The sequence below is a fragment of the Erinaceus europaeus genome, chromosome 16, assembly GCF_950295315.1.
Source record: "Erinaceus europaeus chromosome 16, mEriEur2.1, whole genome shotgun sequence".
Taxonomy (NCBI): Eukaryota; Metazoa; Chordata; class Mammalia; order Eulipotyphla; family Erinaceidae; genus Erinaceus; species Erinaceus europaeus.
The window spans coordinates 69232263-69248725 of NC_080177.1; the positions used below are offsets into that span (position 1 = coordinate 69232263).

Below are 16463 nucleotides of genomic sequence, written 5' to 3' on the forward strand. Positions count from 1 at the left end.
GATATCAGTAACAATAATAATAACTACAACAATAAAACAAGGGCAAAAAGGAAAATAAATTAAAAAGATCTGGGTTTGATCCCTAGTATTCTCCAAAAGAAAATAAGACATTTATATTTCCTTTTTTTTTTTTTTTTTTCCAGTAGCACTGAAGGAAAAAGCAGCTTACTTTTAAAAGGAACATTTCTAAAAGGCTATTTTAGGGCTGGGGAGATACTCTGGCACAGCACAGGGCTCGCATGCATGAGGTCTCAAATCAGGTGGCTGGCATTAAATATTCCACACCTGAGCAGTGCTCTGGTCTCTCATAAAAATAAGTATTGGGTGGTCCGGGAGGTGGTGCAGTGGTAAAGCTTTGGATTCTCAAGCATGAGGTCCTGAGTTCGATCCCCGGCGGCACATGTGCCAGAGTGATGTCTGGTTCTTTCTCTCTCCTCCTATCTTTCTCATAAATAAATAAAATCTTAGCTCAAGTGAGGACAAATTAAGTAAATATTCATAAATCTTTAAGTCAAGAAGATATTTGAATGGTTGATTTATAGATCAAGATAAAGTTAAATCTAGCCTATTAGACTGTAAACAGCAGGCCTGACTATAAAGATTTTCAGGGGTCTGGCGGTAGCTCACCTGGTTGAGCACATGTTACAATATGCAAGGACCCAGGATCAAGCCCCTGGTCCCCACCTGCAGGGGAAAGGCTTCATGAGTGGTGAAGCAGGGTTGCAGATGTCTCTCTGTCTCTCTCCCTCACTCTCTCCCCTCTCAATTTCTCTCTGTCTCTATCCAGTCATAAATAAAAATATTTTTAAAAAAAAGATTTTCATGGGGCAGGGGTAGATAGCATAATGATTTTGCAAAGAGATTCTCATGCTTGAGGCTCCAAAATCCTAGGTTCAATCCCCTGTACCACCATGAGCCAAAGTTTAGTAGAAATCTGGTAAAAATAAACAGGGTGGGGGAGACGGCATAATAGTTATGGCAGGGAGTCAGGCGGTAGCACAGCTGGTTAAGCGCATGTGGCTCAAAGCACAAGGACTGGCGTAAGGATCCTGGTTCGAGCACCCGTCTCCCCACCTGAAGGGTAGTCGCTTCATAGGTGGTGAAGCAGGTCTGCAGGTGTCTGTCTTTCTCTCCCCCTCCTCTCTCCATTTCTCTCTGTCCTATCCAACAATGACGACATCAGTAATAACTACAACAATAAAACAACAAGGACAACAAAAGGGAATAAATAAATATAAAATTTCTTTTAAAAATAGTTATGGAAAATACTTTTTTTTTTTTTTTTTTTTTTTTACCGTGGCACTGCTTATCTCTGGTTTTTGATGAAGGAGGTGGGAGAATTAAGCCTGGAACTTCAGAGCCTCGGGTTCAGTCCACGACACCACTACAAACCAGAGCTCAACAGCGCTCTGGAAAAATTAATTAATTCACTTCAATAGACTTGTGAACTGTAAAAGGCAGGGACAGGATCTCAGTACTACTTAAGCTTCTATTGCCTACCACTTTGTGCTCAATAAGGCCAATTATCTTCTCTAATAATCTTTATTTAAATGTTTTTATATTTATTTATTTTCCCTTTTGTTGCCCTTGGCTTTTTTTTTTTGTTTGTCTTATTTTACTTATTTTATTTTTGTTGCCCTTGTTGTTGTAGTTATTATCGTTGTTATTGATGTCGTCGTTGCTAGATACCACTCTTTTTCTAGAGAGAAATGGAGAGAGGAGGGGAAGACAGAGAGGGGGAGAGAAAGATAGACACCTGCAGACCTGCGTCACCACCTGTGAAGCGACTCCCCTGCAGGTGGGGAGCCGGGGCCTCGAACCGGGATCCTTACGTTGGTCCTTGCGCTTTGCGCCATGTGCGCTTAATCCACTGCGCTCTAATAATCTTATTTAATATTTTGTCTGTTGTTTATACATCAAGAACATCAAGATGAGTTTCCCTTAAAATGATTTTTTTTAAAAAGTATATTCATTTGATAGGACAGTGATAAACTGAGAAGGGAAAGGGAGGTAGGGAGAAAGACACCAGCAGCACTGCCTCACATAGTGAAGCTCTCCCCTGCTGGTAGGGGTTGGGGGCTTGAGCCTAGGCCCTTGTGCACTGTGATATATGCACTCAACCAGGTGCACCACCACCCGCCCTCAAAATAAATTTTTTAAACATTAGTATGTAGTGGGGAGTCACCCGTTTTGTGTATAATATGTTTTTTTTTCTTTTCAGATTTTATTTATTTATTAATGAGAAACATAGGAGGAAAGAGAGAGCCAGACATAACTCTGGTACATGTGCTGTCAGGCATTGTCAGGACCTCATGCTTGAGAGTCCGATGCTTTATTTACTGTGCCACCTCCCAGACCACTTGTTTTTAATTTTTTTTTAATTGGTTATTGGATAGAGACAGAGAAATTGAGAGAGAAGGGGGAGACACAGAGGAAGAGAGACAGACGCCTGAAGACCTGTTTCACCACCTGTGAAGTGACTCCACTACAGATGGGGAGCCGGGGGCTCGAACTGGAATCCTAACCGGTTCCTGCGCTTCGCGCCATATGTGCTTAACTCACTGCGCTACCGCCCCACTCCCGTCTTTGAAACTACCAATCCACTGCTCCTGGAGGCCACTTTTTCCCTTTCGTTGCCGTTGTTGTTTATTGGTGTTGTTACTATTATTGTTGTCGTTGTTGAATAGGACAGAGAGAAATGGAGAGAGGAGGGGAAGACAGAGAGATGGAGAGAAAGACACCTGCAGACCTGCTTTATCGCCTGTGAAGGGACTCCCCTGTAGGTGGGGAGCCGGGGGCTCGAACCCAGATCCTTTCATCGGTCCTTGCGCTTTGTGCCAGGTGCACTGCACTGCTCAGCTCTGGATTTTGGCAGTGTGGGGGATTGAACCTGGGACTTGAGAGCCTCAGGCATGAAAGTCTCTTTGCATAACCATTATGCTATACCCCTACCCTCCACCATTTATTTTTTCAAAGCTTTATTTATTTATTCATGAGAAAGGAGGAAGAAAGAGAGATGAAACATCAGAGCATCATTACTCTGGCACATTCAATGCTGGGGATTGAACTCAGTACCTCAAGCTTGAATGCAAAACTTTTATCAACTATGCCACCTCCAGGACCACCTAACTTTTATTAAAGCTGTTATCACAGAAAAATGTCTGAAGGACAAACAATTCACCTGTCCACTTAGTCTAAAATAGAGCATTATAGAGCTTACTTGTGTGGAGCTGTGATAAGCCTGCTATATCAAACTTAGAACCTATGGAATTCCCATGTGGTGTCTCTATAAGTAACAGTGATGCAGGGAGTCGGGCGGTAGCACAGCGGGTTAAGCACAAGGACCAGTGTAAGGATCCTGGTTCGAGCCCCCGGCTCCCCACCTGCAGGGGAATCGCTTCACAAGCGCGAAACAGGACTGCAGGTGTCTATCTTTCTCTCCCCTTCTTTGTCTTCCCCTCCTCTCTCCATTTCTCTCTGTCCTATCCAACAACAACGACATCAACAACAACTACAACAATAAAACAACAAGGGCAACAAAAGGGAATAAATAAGTAAATAAATAAATGTAACAGTGATGCAAAATTCAGTGACTGGGTAGTGGTGCATCTGGTTGAACGCACATACTACAATGTGCAAGGGCTCAGGTTCAAGCCCCCAGTCCCCACCTGCAGGGGGAAAGATTCACAAGTGGTGAAGCAGTGCTGTAAGTGTCTCTCTCCCTCTCAATTTCTGGCTGTCTCTATCCAATAAACAGATAAAAATAATAATATATTTTTAAATTCAACATCTTTTTTGCTGTTAGGTGCTACACGGGGTGGTGTCTAGTCTTTTCCAAAGAGATAAAACTTTTTACTCAATAACAACAATAACTACAACAACAATAAAAAAAAAAAAGGGGGCAACAAAAGGGAAAATTAAAAAAAAAAACAAAAAAAAACTTTTTACTCATTCTGAGGAATGGATATAGATTTTTACTTATTTTCAGAGGAATGTGAATCCCATTACCTTTTCTGATTTGCTCTCATTGCCAAGATGCTCAGAACTGAATTCATAGTCTAGCTTTAATATCTGGAAATATAGAATGCTTTACAGAGGGGGTCAGCGGTGGCACAGTGGGTTAAGCGCACATGGCGCAAAGCGCAAAGGATCCCGGTTCCAGCCGCCGGCTCCCCACCTGGAGGGGAGTCGCCTCACAGGCGGTGAAGCAGGTCTGCAGGTGTCTATCTTTCTCTCCCCTTCTCTGTCTTCCCCTCCTCTCTCCATTTCTCTCTGTCCTATCCAACAACGAACAACATCAACAATGGTAATAATAATAACCACAATGAGGCTACAACAACAAGGGCAACAAAAGGGGGAAAAAATGGCCTCCAGGAGCGGTGGATTCATGGTGCAGGCACCGAGCCCAGCAATAACCCTGGAGGGAAAAAAAAAAAAAGAATGCTTTATAGAATGCTTTTCTGTGCATTAACTTTCCTTTTGCTGTTATATTTCAATTTACTCTTCACTCACACTTAAAAAATCTGTTTATTATATTTTTGTTTCTTTTTTATTAATTTTGGTTTTGTTTTTAAAATTTACTTATTGACATGAGACCGAGAACCAGAGCAGGATCAAACCTATGTTTAAGAGTTCAGTGCTTTGACTGGGGGAAGTAGGGGCTCTATAGTGAAGATGTGAGGTTCCTGCTGTCTTAGGGTTCAAAAAGACAATCAATAGTTAATATTATCATCACATTATTTGTTAATTGGGTTAACTTTGAAAAGTCCCTTTGTTATGGTTTGCTGTACAGTACCCAGTATCTTGTACATAGCTGTGCTATTGGAAGCCTCCAATCTACTTGGTCTAGGCTTTTGAGAGAGTCCGCATATCAAATACGTAGCCTATCTATTAAAAAGATTCAGTTTGTCTCCTGAGAACCTTTGAGACATACAATTGATTTCCCCCTCTCATATTAATTAACTACTGATTTATATGTCTACATTTTGCTAGGAGTGTACATAAACACCATTCCCATCACCAAAGGACCGTGACCCATCCCTCCCGCCCATTCCCACCCCCCACTGGCCCAGAAAGCTACATGTCTACCCCTCACCACTGGGTTTTTTTCTGGCACCCATGGATAGGGCTCACTTTCCCGTGTGCTTCTCCCAATCCATACCAAATAATATTGCATCCGCCGATCACAACCTAACCAAAGCAACGATTGCCATCTCAACATGCTTCACCTCAGAGTGTATCCAGAGACTTCACGTGTGGAATGACAACCCTTTAGCTTCATTGCTCGGGTGAGACCTTTCCTTTTATAGTACACTCTAATTTCATCTCGGGTGGTTCACTTTCTAACAAAGTCCCATAGCCTAGACGTACACCAGTTTCTGTGAGAGAGAGCGTATGCGCACACGTGTCCATAAACTACTGCAGAATATATACCTGAAAGCAGGATTACACTGGAGTTTGCAGTGAGTACCTCCCCAACACTTCCTCTCCACTATTCCAATCTTGGGATCCATGTTTGCTCAACAAATTGTTTGGCTTTGTATGTTAACTCTCTTTTCAATCACCAGGTTCCAGATGCCACCAGGATGCTGGCTAGGCTTCCCTGGATTGAAGACCCCACCAATGTGTCCTGGAGCTCAGCTTCCCCAGAGACACACCTTACTAGGGAAAGAGAGAGGCAGACTGGGAGTATGGACCGACCAGTCAACGCCCATGTTCAGCGGGGAAGCAATTACAGAAGCCAGACCCTCTACCTTCTGCAACCCTCAACGACCCTGGGTCCATGCTCCCAGAGGGCTAGAGAATGGGAAGGCTATCATGGGAGAGGGTGGGTTATGGGGATTGGGTGGTGGGAATTGTGTGGAGTTGTACCCCTCCTACCTTATGCTTTTGTTCACTAATCCTTTCTTAAATTAAAAATTTAAATTAAAAAAAAAAAAAAAAGAGTTCAGTGCTTTATCTGCTGCGCCATTCCCTGCCCACATCTTTCCTACTGCTCGATCTTTTGTGTATTATGCAATAGTAAGGCCCAGCAAATGCTTTTTGAATGCAGGCAAATATAACAAAATCACAAAGTTAACTATACTCCTTTGAAGATAAATGCATTCAATATCATCATAGCCTGATACTGTCATTTTATTTATTTTTTTCTACCAGAGCACTGCTCATCTCTACCTTATGGTGGTGTAGGGGATTGAACCTGGGACTTTGGAGCCTCAGACATGAGAGTTGTTTTAAAATTTTTATGTGTGTGGAGATGACAGAACCAAAGCATCACTCTGGCACTTGCAACGCTGGGGATCGAACTCAGGACCTCATGCTTGAGAATCCAACATTTTATCCATGGTGCCACTTCCTGTATTGAAATTTTATTTACCTTTTTTTTTTTTTTTTAACCAGAGTACTGCTAAGCTCTGGTTTATGGTGGTGCTGGGGACTGAACCTGGGGCCTGGGAGTCTAAGCCTGATGATTCTATCAGCAGCATCTAATTCCCTTTCTGTGATGCTTTGTTCACCAAGCACTTTGATTTTAACATGGTTTGCCCTTCAGTAGATCCTGTTTAGAGAGGATGGCAACACTGGGTTCCTTAAAGCAACACATATCTTACTAGAATTTAACATATAAAACTCAAATGCCATCTTATTGCACTGATTATACAGACTAGATATTCCTGTTTACAGTTTAAATTAAATTAGGATCGCTATTCCAGTCAAACATGATTCTCTCTCTCTTCCTTTCTTTTTCCCAGGATTATTGCTGGGGCTCTGCGCTGGCACTACAAATACACTGCTCCTGGCAGCCTTTTTTTTTTTTTTTTTAATAGGAAAGAGAGAAATTGAGAGGGGGAAGGGTGACAGAGAGGGACAGAGAACGACAGACACGTGCAGACCTGCTTCACTGTTCATGAAGCTTTCCCACTGTAGGTGGGGAGCAGGGGCTCAAACCCCAGTTTGTGCACAGGTCCTTGTGCATAGACTATGTTTGCTTAACCAAGTGTGCCACCACCCACCCACCCCCGCTGACCCCCTTTTTTATACACCAGAACAGTGGGCAGCTTGAGTTTATGGTGGTGGTGGGGATTGAACCTAGGACCTCCAGTGCCTCCAGTATGAGAGTCTGCTGTGTAAACTACTGTGCTATCTCCCCCAGTCCTCAGAAATGATTCTGATGTCACCCTAGACTTAGAAGCGCAGAGGGATGAACTGAATTAGATTTCATCCACGTTAGCCGTTTGCATTACAATGGCTGAAACCAAATACCAGTCAGTGGACCAGGAAAAGAAGGTGGGCCTCCTTTACTTGTCAGAATTATTTTTTTAAGTCCAAACAAGGTAGTAAGGAGGATACTGGGGAGAAACACTCAGAATCATTGACTGACCTTCAGAAACTGAACAACTGGGGGCTGGATCACCATCACACAAACATTTTTTGTGTAGGTTGCTTTGTTTCCTACTTGTGACCACCCCCAATGACCCAGACACATATCCTTAAGGCTTGGGCTGGCACAGTAGGAGTTCTTGGCTTTGGACATTTGACTGGAGTCTCTAGAGGGCTGGGGAATAACTTTGATATAGTTCTTCTTGTTTTATTATCTGTTTCATAAATCCCTGTCATTCGAGATCTTGCCCTTAACAAGGTCACAAAGAGATGATGGGTTCACGAAATGTCTGAGCCCAGGTTACAACGTGTAGAAGTCACAAACCCTGCTCAGTCCTTCTTATTAAACTTCTGGGCTTTATTTATTGTTTTAATACGACCATTACATATTACACAAAAATAAAAGTCAAATGAACTTAGTATTTATAAATTATTAAATAAAAATACAGGAATATATATATATATATATATGTTTATATTTATAGAGCTTTATCTTTTCTTCTAAACTAACCAAATCTTTTTTCTCCCGCCATTTTATGATTTTAAAAAAGTAAAGTAGTAATAGTGTATGCCCTAGAATAAGGGGAAAGTGGGATTAATAATTGCAGGACCTAGTTGTCCTACCTCTGTTCCTTCCTTGGCCTAGGCAAAGTCCCTATTTGTCCCTTTGGGCTATGGAGAGCAAGAAACACCCTCTCCATGGATTTAATCTCTGACAAATGAGAATCAAATTTATTTCCTTTATTTTTTTTAAAAAATTAAATGGATCTAAAAATTGGGAGTCATCCTCAGCCTATTCTCGGCCAAGAGCTAATCCCAAGGAACTATATGGCTCTGAAAGAGTCTCTAGTTTTCCCTGACAGAAGAGTGTCTGGGATTTCCATTGCCCCTCAAATTAATTAAGAAGGGCAGAACAGACCCAAACTGTCCACTGTGGTCCCATGCAAGCTCTGCTTCTGGGAATCCAGATTGAGCCCTTCCCCTTCCAGAAAATAGCCTCTCCTCCCAGCAGGTGTGACACAGGCCTCAGAGCTGGGCATCTTAGTAACCTGATCACAGTCCCCCATGCCCATCTGCTGAAGGCCCCCAGGAGCACTAACTGGGATGGATGTCCTACAGCAGAGGGCAAGGTAAAGAGTAACCCCCCGCCACCAACGCCCCAGGTCTGGGGAGTGCAGGCTCCAATTTGGAGCTGATGGTCTAGTCAGTGGTTTTCTAACTTTTATCAGCAGCAAAACCCTTAATGCAAATAAAAGCTTACCCTGAACCCCGATATGTAAGACAGCTACAAGGGAAGCTGTTCTGTTTGAGAGCGAGTAGCCCAACCAGCTCAGTGCCCTCTCCTGGCACACGTATTTCCTTCCACAAGGACTCCTGAGGCAAACCCTAGGAAATTTCAGGGCTCTGCCAAGCAGTTTGAAAAACCACTGGCCTAGTTTGTCCTGAGCAAGACAGAGGACCCCCCACCCCCACCCCAACTGCCTGCCATGGCCCAGCTCTGAGCGTCTGCTATCAGCCTACTCATGACAGACCAAGTGGTGCATGCAGTCACTCCTCCCTTATAAACACCGCTAAAAAGTTCAGCCCTCTCTCAAAAGCAAGTCTGGGCTCAACACCTGAGGCCAAATTTGGTCCCATATTCTAGTGAGTACAACTATGTTGCCACTGGGACCAAGTGAACATCTCTTCAGAAGAGTCAAGCACGGTGACGGTTGAGCTAAGCTGCTGCGTGCTCGGGGTCAAGGGCAGGGTTCTAGAGCACTGTGTCTGAAGTCAGTGCTGGAGAGCAGCAATTTTAGCACCTGGGAAAGTGCAGCAGTGAGGTCTGGCTCAGAGCGCGCAACTGGAGTGAAGTCATTTCTTTCACCAAGGAAAAGGCTATAATCTGAATCTGTTCCAAAGGACTGTGAGTGCTAACATGAACACCCTCAGTCTCGGAGGGATGGGTAAAGTAACACCCATGCAAACAGCGTGCCTTCAGGAAAAAAAAAAAAAAAAGAAAGAAAGAAAGAAAGAAACAGAGCTACTCAGAGGTTGTGGCAGATACTCTAGAACCCATAGACCAGAAAGAAAGAAAGAAAGAAAGAAAGAAAGAAAGAAAGAAAGAAAGAAAGAAAGAAAGAAAGAAAGAAAGAAACAGAGCTACTCAGAGGTTGTGGCAGATACTCTAGAACCCATAGACCTGGCCCTTGATAAAGCAATGCCAAAGCCTGCCACACGGAAGAGGCCAGTCATGGACACAAGTTGCCCTCCCACCCATGGGGTTCAGAGCTGGAATGTTCCTCCCAAGGTAGCAACAGTGGTTCTGAGACACAGTGCGGGACCCAGCCGGTATTCTAGACTGGCATTTCTGTCCACATACTCAGAAGGAAAAAGAATGCAATGCCAGCCCTGATTTAGGTTTCAGTTTGGGTACAGAAAGTCCCAGAGACAGGGAACATTTTAGGCACTAGTGTGCCCCAGCGAGAGAAATGGGTGGGAAGCAAGTCCAGCTAGCCAAGCCTGCGCCCACCACCTACCACGGCCCCAACAGCTACCAAAGCCTGGCCCTGGCCCCAGTCTGGTCCCGCTGCCCTGCTTTTCTGTCAGAACTCAGGAGGCAGCAGCAAGTGCAAGATGCACAAGGAAGGGGTGGTGAGGAAGGGACAAGGCAGCTACACAACTGCTCTTCTTTCCACAGCCCTGCAGCTCTGGTCTGGAGTTTCTCACTGAGCATCAGGACAAGGGGCTGGGAGAGGAGGGAGTTGAGAACTGCCCTTCGTTTTGGCCACTGCAGGGCGGATAGCACTGCCAACAGATCAGACAAGCAGCCCTCATGCACGGGCGCGTGAGCCCACATGCACACCTGTGGCCGAGCAGCGCGCTGTCACAGCCAATTCTCAGTACCACCTGGACCTGGACTCCAAAGGCATGTGCCCTCTGTGCCTGCCCCAAAGCCTGCTCACTCAGTATAGACCCAAACCCCTTAGGTAACTACACTTTCTTCTCCTCTTCAAAGCTGCAAACCAAGCCCCAGGCAAACCCCTCCCACCTCCCCCAACCCTGGAATGAGTCTGTCTCCTGCCCCCTGACTTTCCAAATATAGCTCCTAGTGTTTTCCAGTTCACTTTCTCCAACCTCCTACCTACCCAGCACACCCAGCTCCCTCACAGTCGACCCTTCCACTTCCTGTTCCTGCTCCATGTCCATCTGTTCACCCCACTTCTTCCAAGGGCACTTCTGTCCTGTTTCTGCTCTCATGCCTGACAGCCACACCTAGCCCCACCTGGCCCTGGCCTTCCTCACTTGCTAGCGAAAAAGGCCCCAACAGTTACCAGGGCCCCCAGTGCCACGGCCCCCGTCAGCACTGTCCTCACTGAGGCCCAGTTCCCCTCCCGCAGACGCCGAGCCTCCTCCAGGGCCCCGTCCCCGTATAGAGCTGTGAACTCCGCCTGTGGGAGAGAAGGGAAGTAGGAGAGAAAGAAGGAGAAAGGGATATCAGGAAAGGAAGGAGCAGAGAAAAGAGGAGAGGAAGAGTTCCAGTTCCATCCACTGCAAGCACGACCCCACGCCCAGCTCTTCTCTGGCCAAAGCTTGACTGACTGGCAACCCCTTGGAGTCCCCCCTATGGAGCACCTGGCTTATTCTTTATTCCCCCTCACCCGAGCCCCATCCTCTCCTTGGCTACAAGTTCCGGCAGACTTCACCAAGGCAGAGCTGACCACCACCCATCCTGACCCCTGCCCCACCCCCACCCCCACCGCCACATACTCAGGTATAAAAAGTTGCTGGTGGCTGGACGCCCTTTCCCTGTAGGTAGCCCCTGGACACTGTGTACTCTAGCCCATTCAGTGCTGACTGCACAGCAGCCCTGGAGGGCAAAGTCAGTGAGGCCATCTGATTCCACCCTAACAGGAACACTTGGCCCCTTATAACTCATCCCTGGGACAGCAGCTCCCAGCCTCCAGCCCCACCTTCCCCCGGGAGCCCGGCTTTCCGGAGGGGTGTACACAGCAGCCACAGAATAGCTCCTTACCCAGCCCCCGCTGCTGTGGATCCAGTCGGCCAGCCGCGTCTCGAGGTAGGCCACCATCCACTCCTGTACTTGGCCCACAAGCGGCTCCATCTCCTTGTTGACGCTCTCAGCACACAGTGCAGCTCCAAAGACAAAGAAGGCCACCAGACGACCCCAGTTGGGACCCCCTTGGAAGAGCTCATCAGAGACCTGGGTGAAACGTTGCTGGGCTGAGCCCGGGGTCACATGCAGCTGAGCAGCCAGATCTGAGAAGGTACGTCGGAAACGGGTCTCGAACTCATCGCCAGCTGCCCGCATAGCCTGGTGCAGCGGGTCAGCTGCCGGGCCCTCCCCAGGGCCAGCTCCACAAACATAACCCTTCTGTCTCAGTTTATAGCCTACAAAGTCTGCCACCAGAGCCCGTGTGTCTGGGGTCGAGGCTGGGGTCGCCATCCGGGCAGCTGCAAGAGTCAAGGATAGAAGATTGGCATGAATAGAGGGTCAGAGCCCCACAAAGGGGCATGTCCAGGTTTGACCACCCAGGGAAAGGGGGGAGTCAGGGGGAGGGTCAAGGAGTAGCCAGAAGGGGAAAAACTTTTGACCAGGGGCTGGGCACTACATCTATAATATGTAAAACATGCATATTTTATTTTAAAAACACTTTAGACTTGTTATGGAATAAAATAAACCAGGGCCCAATGACAGCCCCACAAAGCTCCTCTCTACGGTACAGGCCTTCTGGGCTAGGGGAAGGGGTTCCAGAGTTCCCTTGGGGGTAGATGTGAAGATGTGGACAGAGAGAAGACTGACTGCAGGGCCAGGTGAGAAAAGCCCGCCCAGGACAGAGAAGGTGGAGAACACTCACCCAGCCTGGATGGCAGCTCTTAGGACCCAGCGCTGGTGGCAAGGAGCCCCCAGCTGGGGCCTTTCATCATCCTGGCCAGCGTGGAGCCCTGGATAGGGGAGGAGAGATCAGTGCTGGGGGGTAGGGGTGGAGGGAGAAGTGAGGAGGCCAAGGATCAGGGTCTGGTCGGAGCAGGGCTGACTGGGGTTGCAGCTCCCAGGCTGAGGCCCCAGTCCCCGACAAACTACCAGCTGTGTGGCCGAATCCATGTTTAGTGACTGTCCTCCCGGGAAACCCAGGGCCAAGGGCTTCCTGCCGACACCACCTCTGTTCCCGGCTCCCCCAGTGTAGCCCGAAGGCCCAGCTCCTCCCTCACCCCCACCCTCAGTCTATCTCCAACCCTGCCGGCCTGCCAGGTTAGCGATCTCACGGGTCAGGTCGCCGCCGGGATCTGGGCCGTTTCCTGGTGCAGGAGCTGGAAGGGAGGGAAGGAGGGAGGAAGGGAGGAGAGGAAGGAGGGAGGAGGAAGGGGAGGTGGGAGGGAGGCGGGAGGGAGGGCCCGGCGCCGGGTGATGATGGGGCCCAGAGACGCGTCCAGGGAGAGGGGCGGGGCTGGGGCGCAGGCTGGGCAAGAGCTGCTGTTCCGCGAGCGAGCTGGACTGCTGGAGGCCGGGGAGCGCGGGCTGGAGGCCGGGGAGCGCGGGCTGGAGGCCGGGGAGCGCGGGCTGGAGGCCGGGGAGCGCGGGCTGGAGGCCGGGGAGCGCGGGCTGGAGGCCGGGGAGCGCGGGCTGGAGGCCGGGGAGCGCGGGCTGGAGGCCGGGGAGCGCGGGCTGGAGGCCGGGAGCGCGGGCTGGAGGCCGGGGAGCGCGGGCTGGAGGCCGGGGAGCGCGGGCTGGAGGCCGGGGAGCGCGGGCTGGAGGCCGGGGAGCGCGGGCTGGAGGCCGGGGAGCGCGGGCTGGAGGCCGGGGAGCGCGGGCTGGAGGCCGGGGAGCGCGGGCTGGAGGCCGGGGAGCGCGGGCTGGAGGCCGGGGAGCGCGGGCTGGAGGCCGGGGAGCGCGGGCTGGAGGCCGGGAGCGCGGGCTGGAGGCCGGGGAACTCTGGATGGAGGCCGGGGAGCGCGGGCTAGAGGCCGGGGAACTCTGGATGGAGGCCGGGGAGCGCGGGCTGGAGGCCGGGGAGCTCTGGATGGAGGCCAGGGAGCGCGGGCTGGAGGCCGGGGAGCTCTGGATGGAGGCCAGGGAGCGCGGGCTGGAGGCCGGGGAGCCCGGGCTGCTCAGGGAAGCTGGCCCACACCCAGGGACTCCCTGAGCAAATTCAGCATTTCCAGAGGGTTTCTGGTGCTGAACACACTTGTTGAGCATTTCTAATCCAGGAGCGAGTGCCTAGAAGAGAGTAGCAGTCCCCATTGCTTCTGTACCCGCCTGTCCCCCCCCCCCCCCCCCCCGCCTCATATTCATGGGACAGTGACACCAAATATATTTGTCTTAATATTTGTTTATTTATTTATTTATTTTCCCTTTTGTTGCCCTTGTTTTACATTGTTGTAGTTATTATTGTTGTTGTCACTGATGTCGTCGTTGTTGGATAGGACAGAGAGAAATGGAGAGAGGAGGGGAAGACAGAGGCGGAGAGAAAGACAGACACCTGCAGACCTGCTTCACTGCCTGTGAAGCGAACCCCCCACCCCCCGCAGGTGGGGAGCGGGAGGCTCAAACCCAGATCCTTACGCTGGTCCTTGCCACGTGAGCTTAACCCGCTGCGCTACCGCCCGACTCCCACCAAATATTTTTCTACCCTCTTTTTTTCCACTGGTCATTTCGTGGGCAGGGGCTTTAACCAGGCACCAGGGAGCTAGGGATTTAGGTCACAAGCCATCTCTGCAGTTAACTTTCCCACCATCTTCTATTTTGATCTCATTGATTTCTCTAGTTGCCTTTACCCAACATGTGGAGGCATTCTTCTTGTGAATGAGAATAAAGACAAAACTGCAAGTCCACTGCTCCCATAACCCCACTGGGCTTCCTAGAGTTTGCCAAGGATGAAGGCTATGCTGTCAGATGGCATGTACACATTGGCATGTGTGTTCACTCTGTCTGCCGTAGTGTATTTGCATAGGCAGCTCACGGGATGCAGCAGTGTGACCACAGCTGGTCTATTTGGGGGACCCTCTCAGCCCTTCTGAATGGGCCCAAGGACTGTTGTACATAGCTGGCATTTGGGGGAGATATCCAGCCAGAAGAAAGCAATCCCAAACACTATTTGTTCCTTTGCTTCTACACCCAGTGGTCACTTGGAGAACCAAGGTTTAGTTGTCATTGTTTTTGCTGCTTGAAACTCCAAGAAACTGCTTAGCTCTGAATTATGGTGGTGCTGAGGATTGAACCCAGGATCTTGGAGCCTCAGGCATAAGGGTTTTTTTGCATAACCATTATACTGTCTCCCCAGCCCAGCAAGGTCTTTTTGTAACAGTATGAGCAATAACCACCCTCATTTCCCCCAGCGCTACCTTAAAGCAGACATACCAGTGCTCTGGTATAAGAAAAAAAAAAAAAAATATATATATATATATATATATGTATTTTGGAGACACAGTAGGTGATAAACGCTTTTCTTTTATTATGTTATTGTTATTGTTTTAATGAGAGAGATGCAGAGGGAAAGAGAGAGAGAAGGCCCAGAGCATTGCTCAGCTCTGGCTTGTGGTGCTACAGGTCGAATCTGGGGCCTCAGAGCTTCAAGCATGAAGTCATTTTGCATAACCATTATGCTTTTTCCCCAGCCCTGTGCTAAATGCTTTTTGCCAATCTTCAGACTGTTTCATTAGTAAGGAGAGTTAAGACCTAGACAGATAATAATTTCCCCAAAGTCACATATGCAAAAGTTGGAATTTAGTCTAATTTCACTCTGACCTGAAAGTTTTTTTTTTTTTTATAACAATAGGGAACGCTTCACGAATTTGCATGTCATCTTTGTGCAGGGGAAAGTTGGGTTTTTAACACTGCTGCTTCTTGAGGTCACCTCTCTGATATGTTGTTACTCCACCATTTACAAGTCAAACTCAGTCCCCCCCCCTTTTTTTTTTTGCTTCTAGGGTTATTGCTGGGGTTGGGCACTACAAATCCACTGCCCCTGGAGGCTATTTTTCCCATTTTGTTGCCCTTATTATGGTTGTTATTGTTGTTATAGCTGTCTGTCGTCATTGTTGGATAGGACAGAGAGAAATGGAGAGAGGAGGAGAAGACAGGAGGAGAGAAAGATAGACAAGTGCAGACCTGCTTCACCGCCTGTGAAGCAACTCCCCTGCAGGTGGGGAGCTGGGGGATCCTTACACTGGTCCTTGTCCTTTCTGTCATATGTACTTAACCCACCTACCACCCAGCCCCCTCAGTTCCTCCTTTCTATACTCAACACAGAGCCTCTTTCACTCCTTGAAGACAGTATTTACTCCAGCAGGCTTGTCTCTTTTTTCTTGGGTTGATCATTCTTGCCCCAACCAACAAATTCACCCCTTTCTTTTTTTTTTCACTTTTTTTTTTTTTTTGGGAATTACTGTTTTACATTCAACAGTAAGTACAATAGTTAGTACATGCATAACATTCCCCAGTTTCCCGTATAATAATACAACCCCCACTAGGTCCTCTGAATCCTTCCTGGACCTGTATTCTCCCCACTCACCCACCCCAGAGTCTTTTACTTTAGTGTGATACGCCAATTCCATTTCAGGTTCTACTTCTGTTTTCTTTTCTGATCTTGTTTTTCAACTTCTGCCTGAGAGTGAGATCATCCCATATTCATCCTTCTGTTTCTGACTTATTTCACTCAACATGATTTTTTCAAGGTCCATCCAAGATCAGCTGGAAATGGTGAAGTCACCATTTTTTACAGCTGAGTAGTATTCCATTGTGTATATAGACCACAACTTGCTCAGCCACTCATCTGTTGTTGGACACCTGGGTTGCTTCCAGGTTTTGGCTATTACAAATTGTGCTGCCAAGAACATATGTGTACACAGATCTTTTTGGGTGGATGTGTTGGGTTCCTTAAGACATATCCCAAGGAGAGGAATTGAGGGATCATAGGGTAGGTCCATTTCTAGCCTTCTGAGAGTTCTCCAGACTGCTCTCCACAGAGGTTGGACCAATTGACATTCCCACCAGCAGTGTAGGAGGGTTCCTTTGACCCCACGCCCTCTCCAGCATTTGCTGCTGTTACCTTTTCTGATGTATGACATTCTCACAGGAGTGAAGT

The 16463-nt window shown here is 48.1% G+C and overlaps 1 protein-coding gene across 2 annotated transcripts in view; it reads right to left on the reverse strand.

The window, feature by feature from the left end:
- LOC103125758 (bcl-2-like protein 2) overlaps window positions 1–12754 on the reverse strand; it is a 28186-nt gene extending 15432 nt beyond the window's left edge. The window contains exons 1-4 of one of the 2 annotated variants that reach the window (XM_007536597.3): window positions 12646–12754; window positions 12237–12324; window positions 11393–11832; window positions 7712–10808 (exon numbers count right to left, since the gene is read on the reverse strand). In XM_007536597.3, coding sequence (XP_007536659.2) covers window positions 10659–10808; window positions 11393–11824 — 582 coding nt within the window. In that variant the 5' untranslated portion in view covers window positions 11825–11832; window positions 12237–12324; window positions 12646–12754 and the 3' untranslated portion in view covers window positions 7712–10658. Of the gene's footprint in view, window positions 10809–11392; window positions 11833–12236; window positions 12325–12615 lie in introns of those variants that run through there. The other variant, XM_016194466.2, reaches the window with a different exon arrangement.
- Window positions 12755–16463: the final 3709 nt, after the last annotated feature.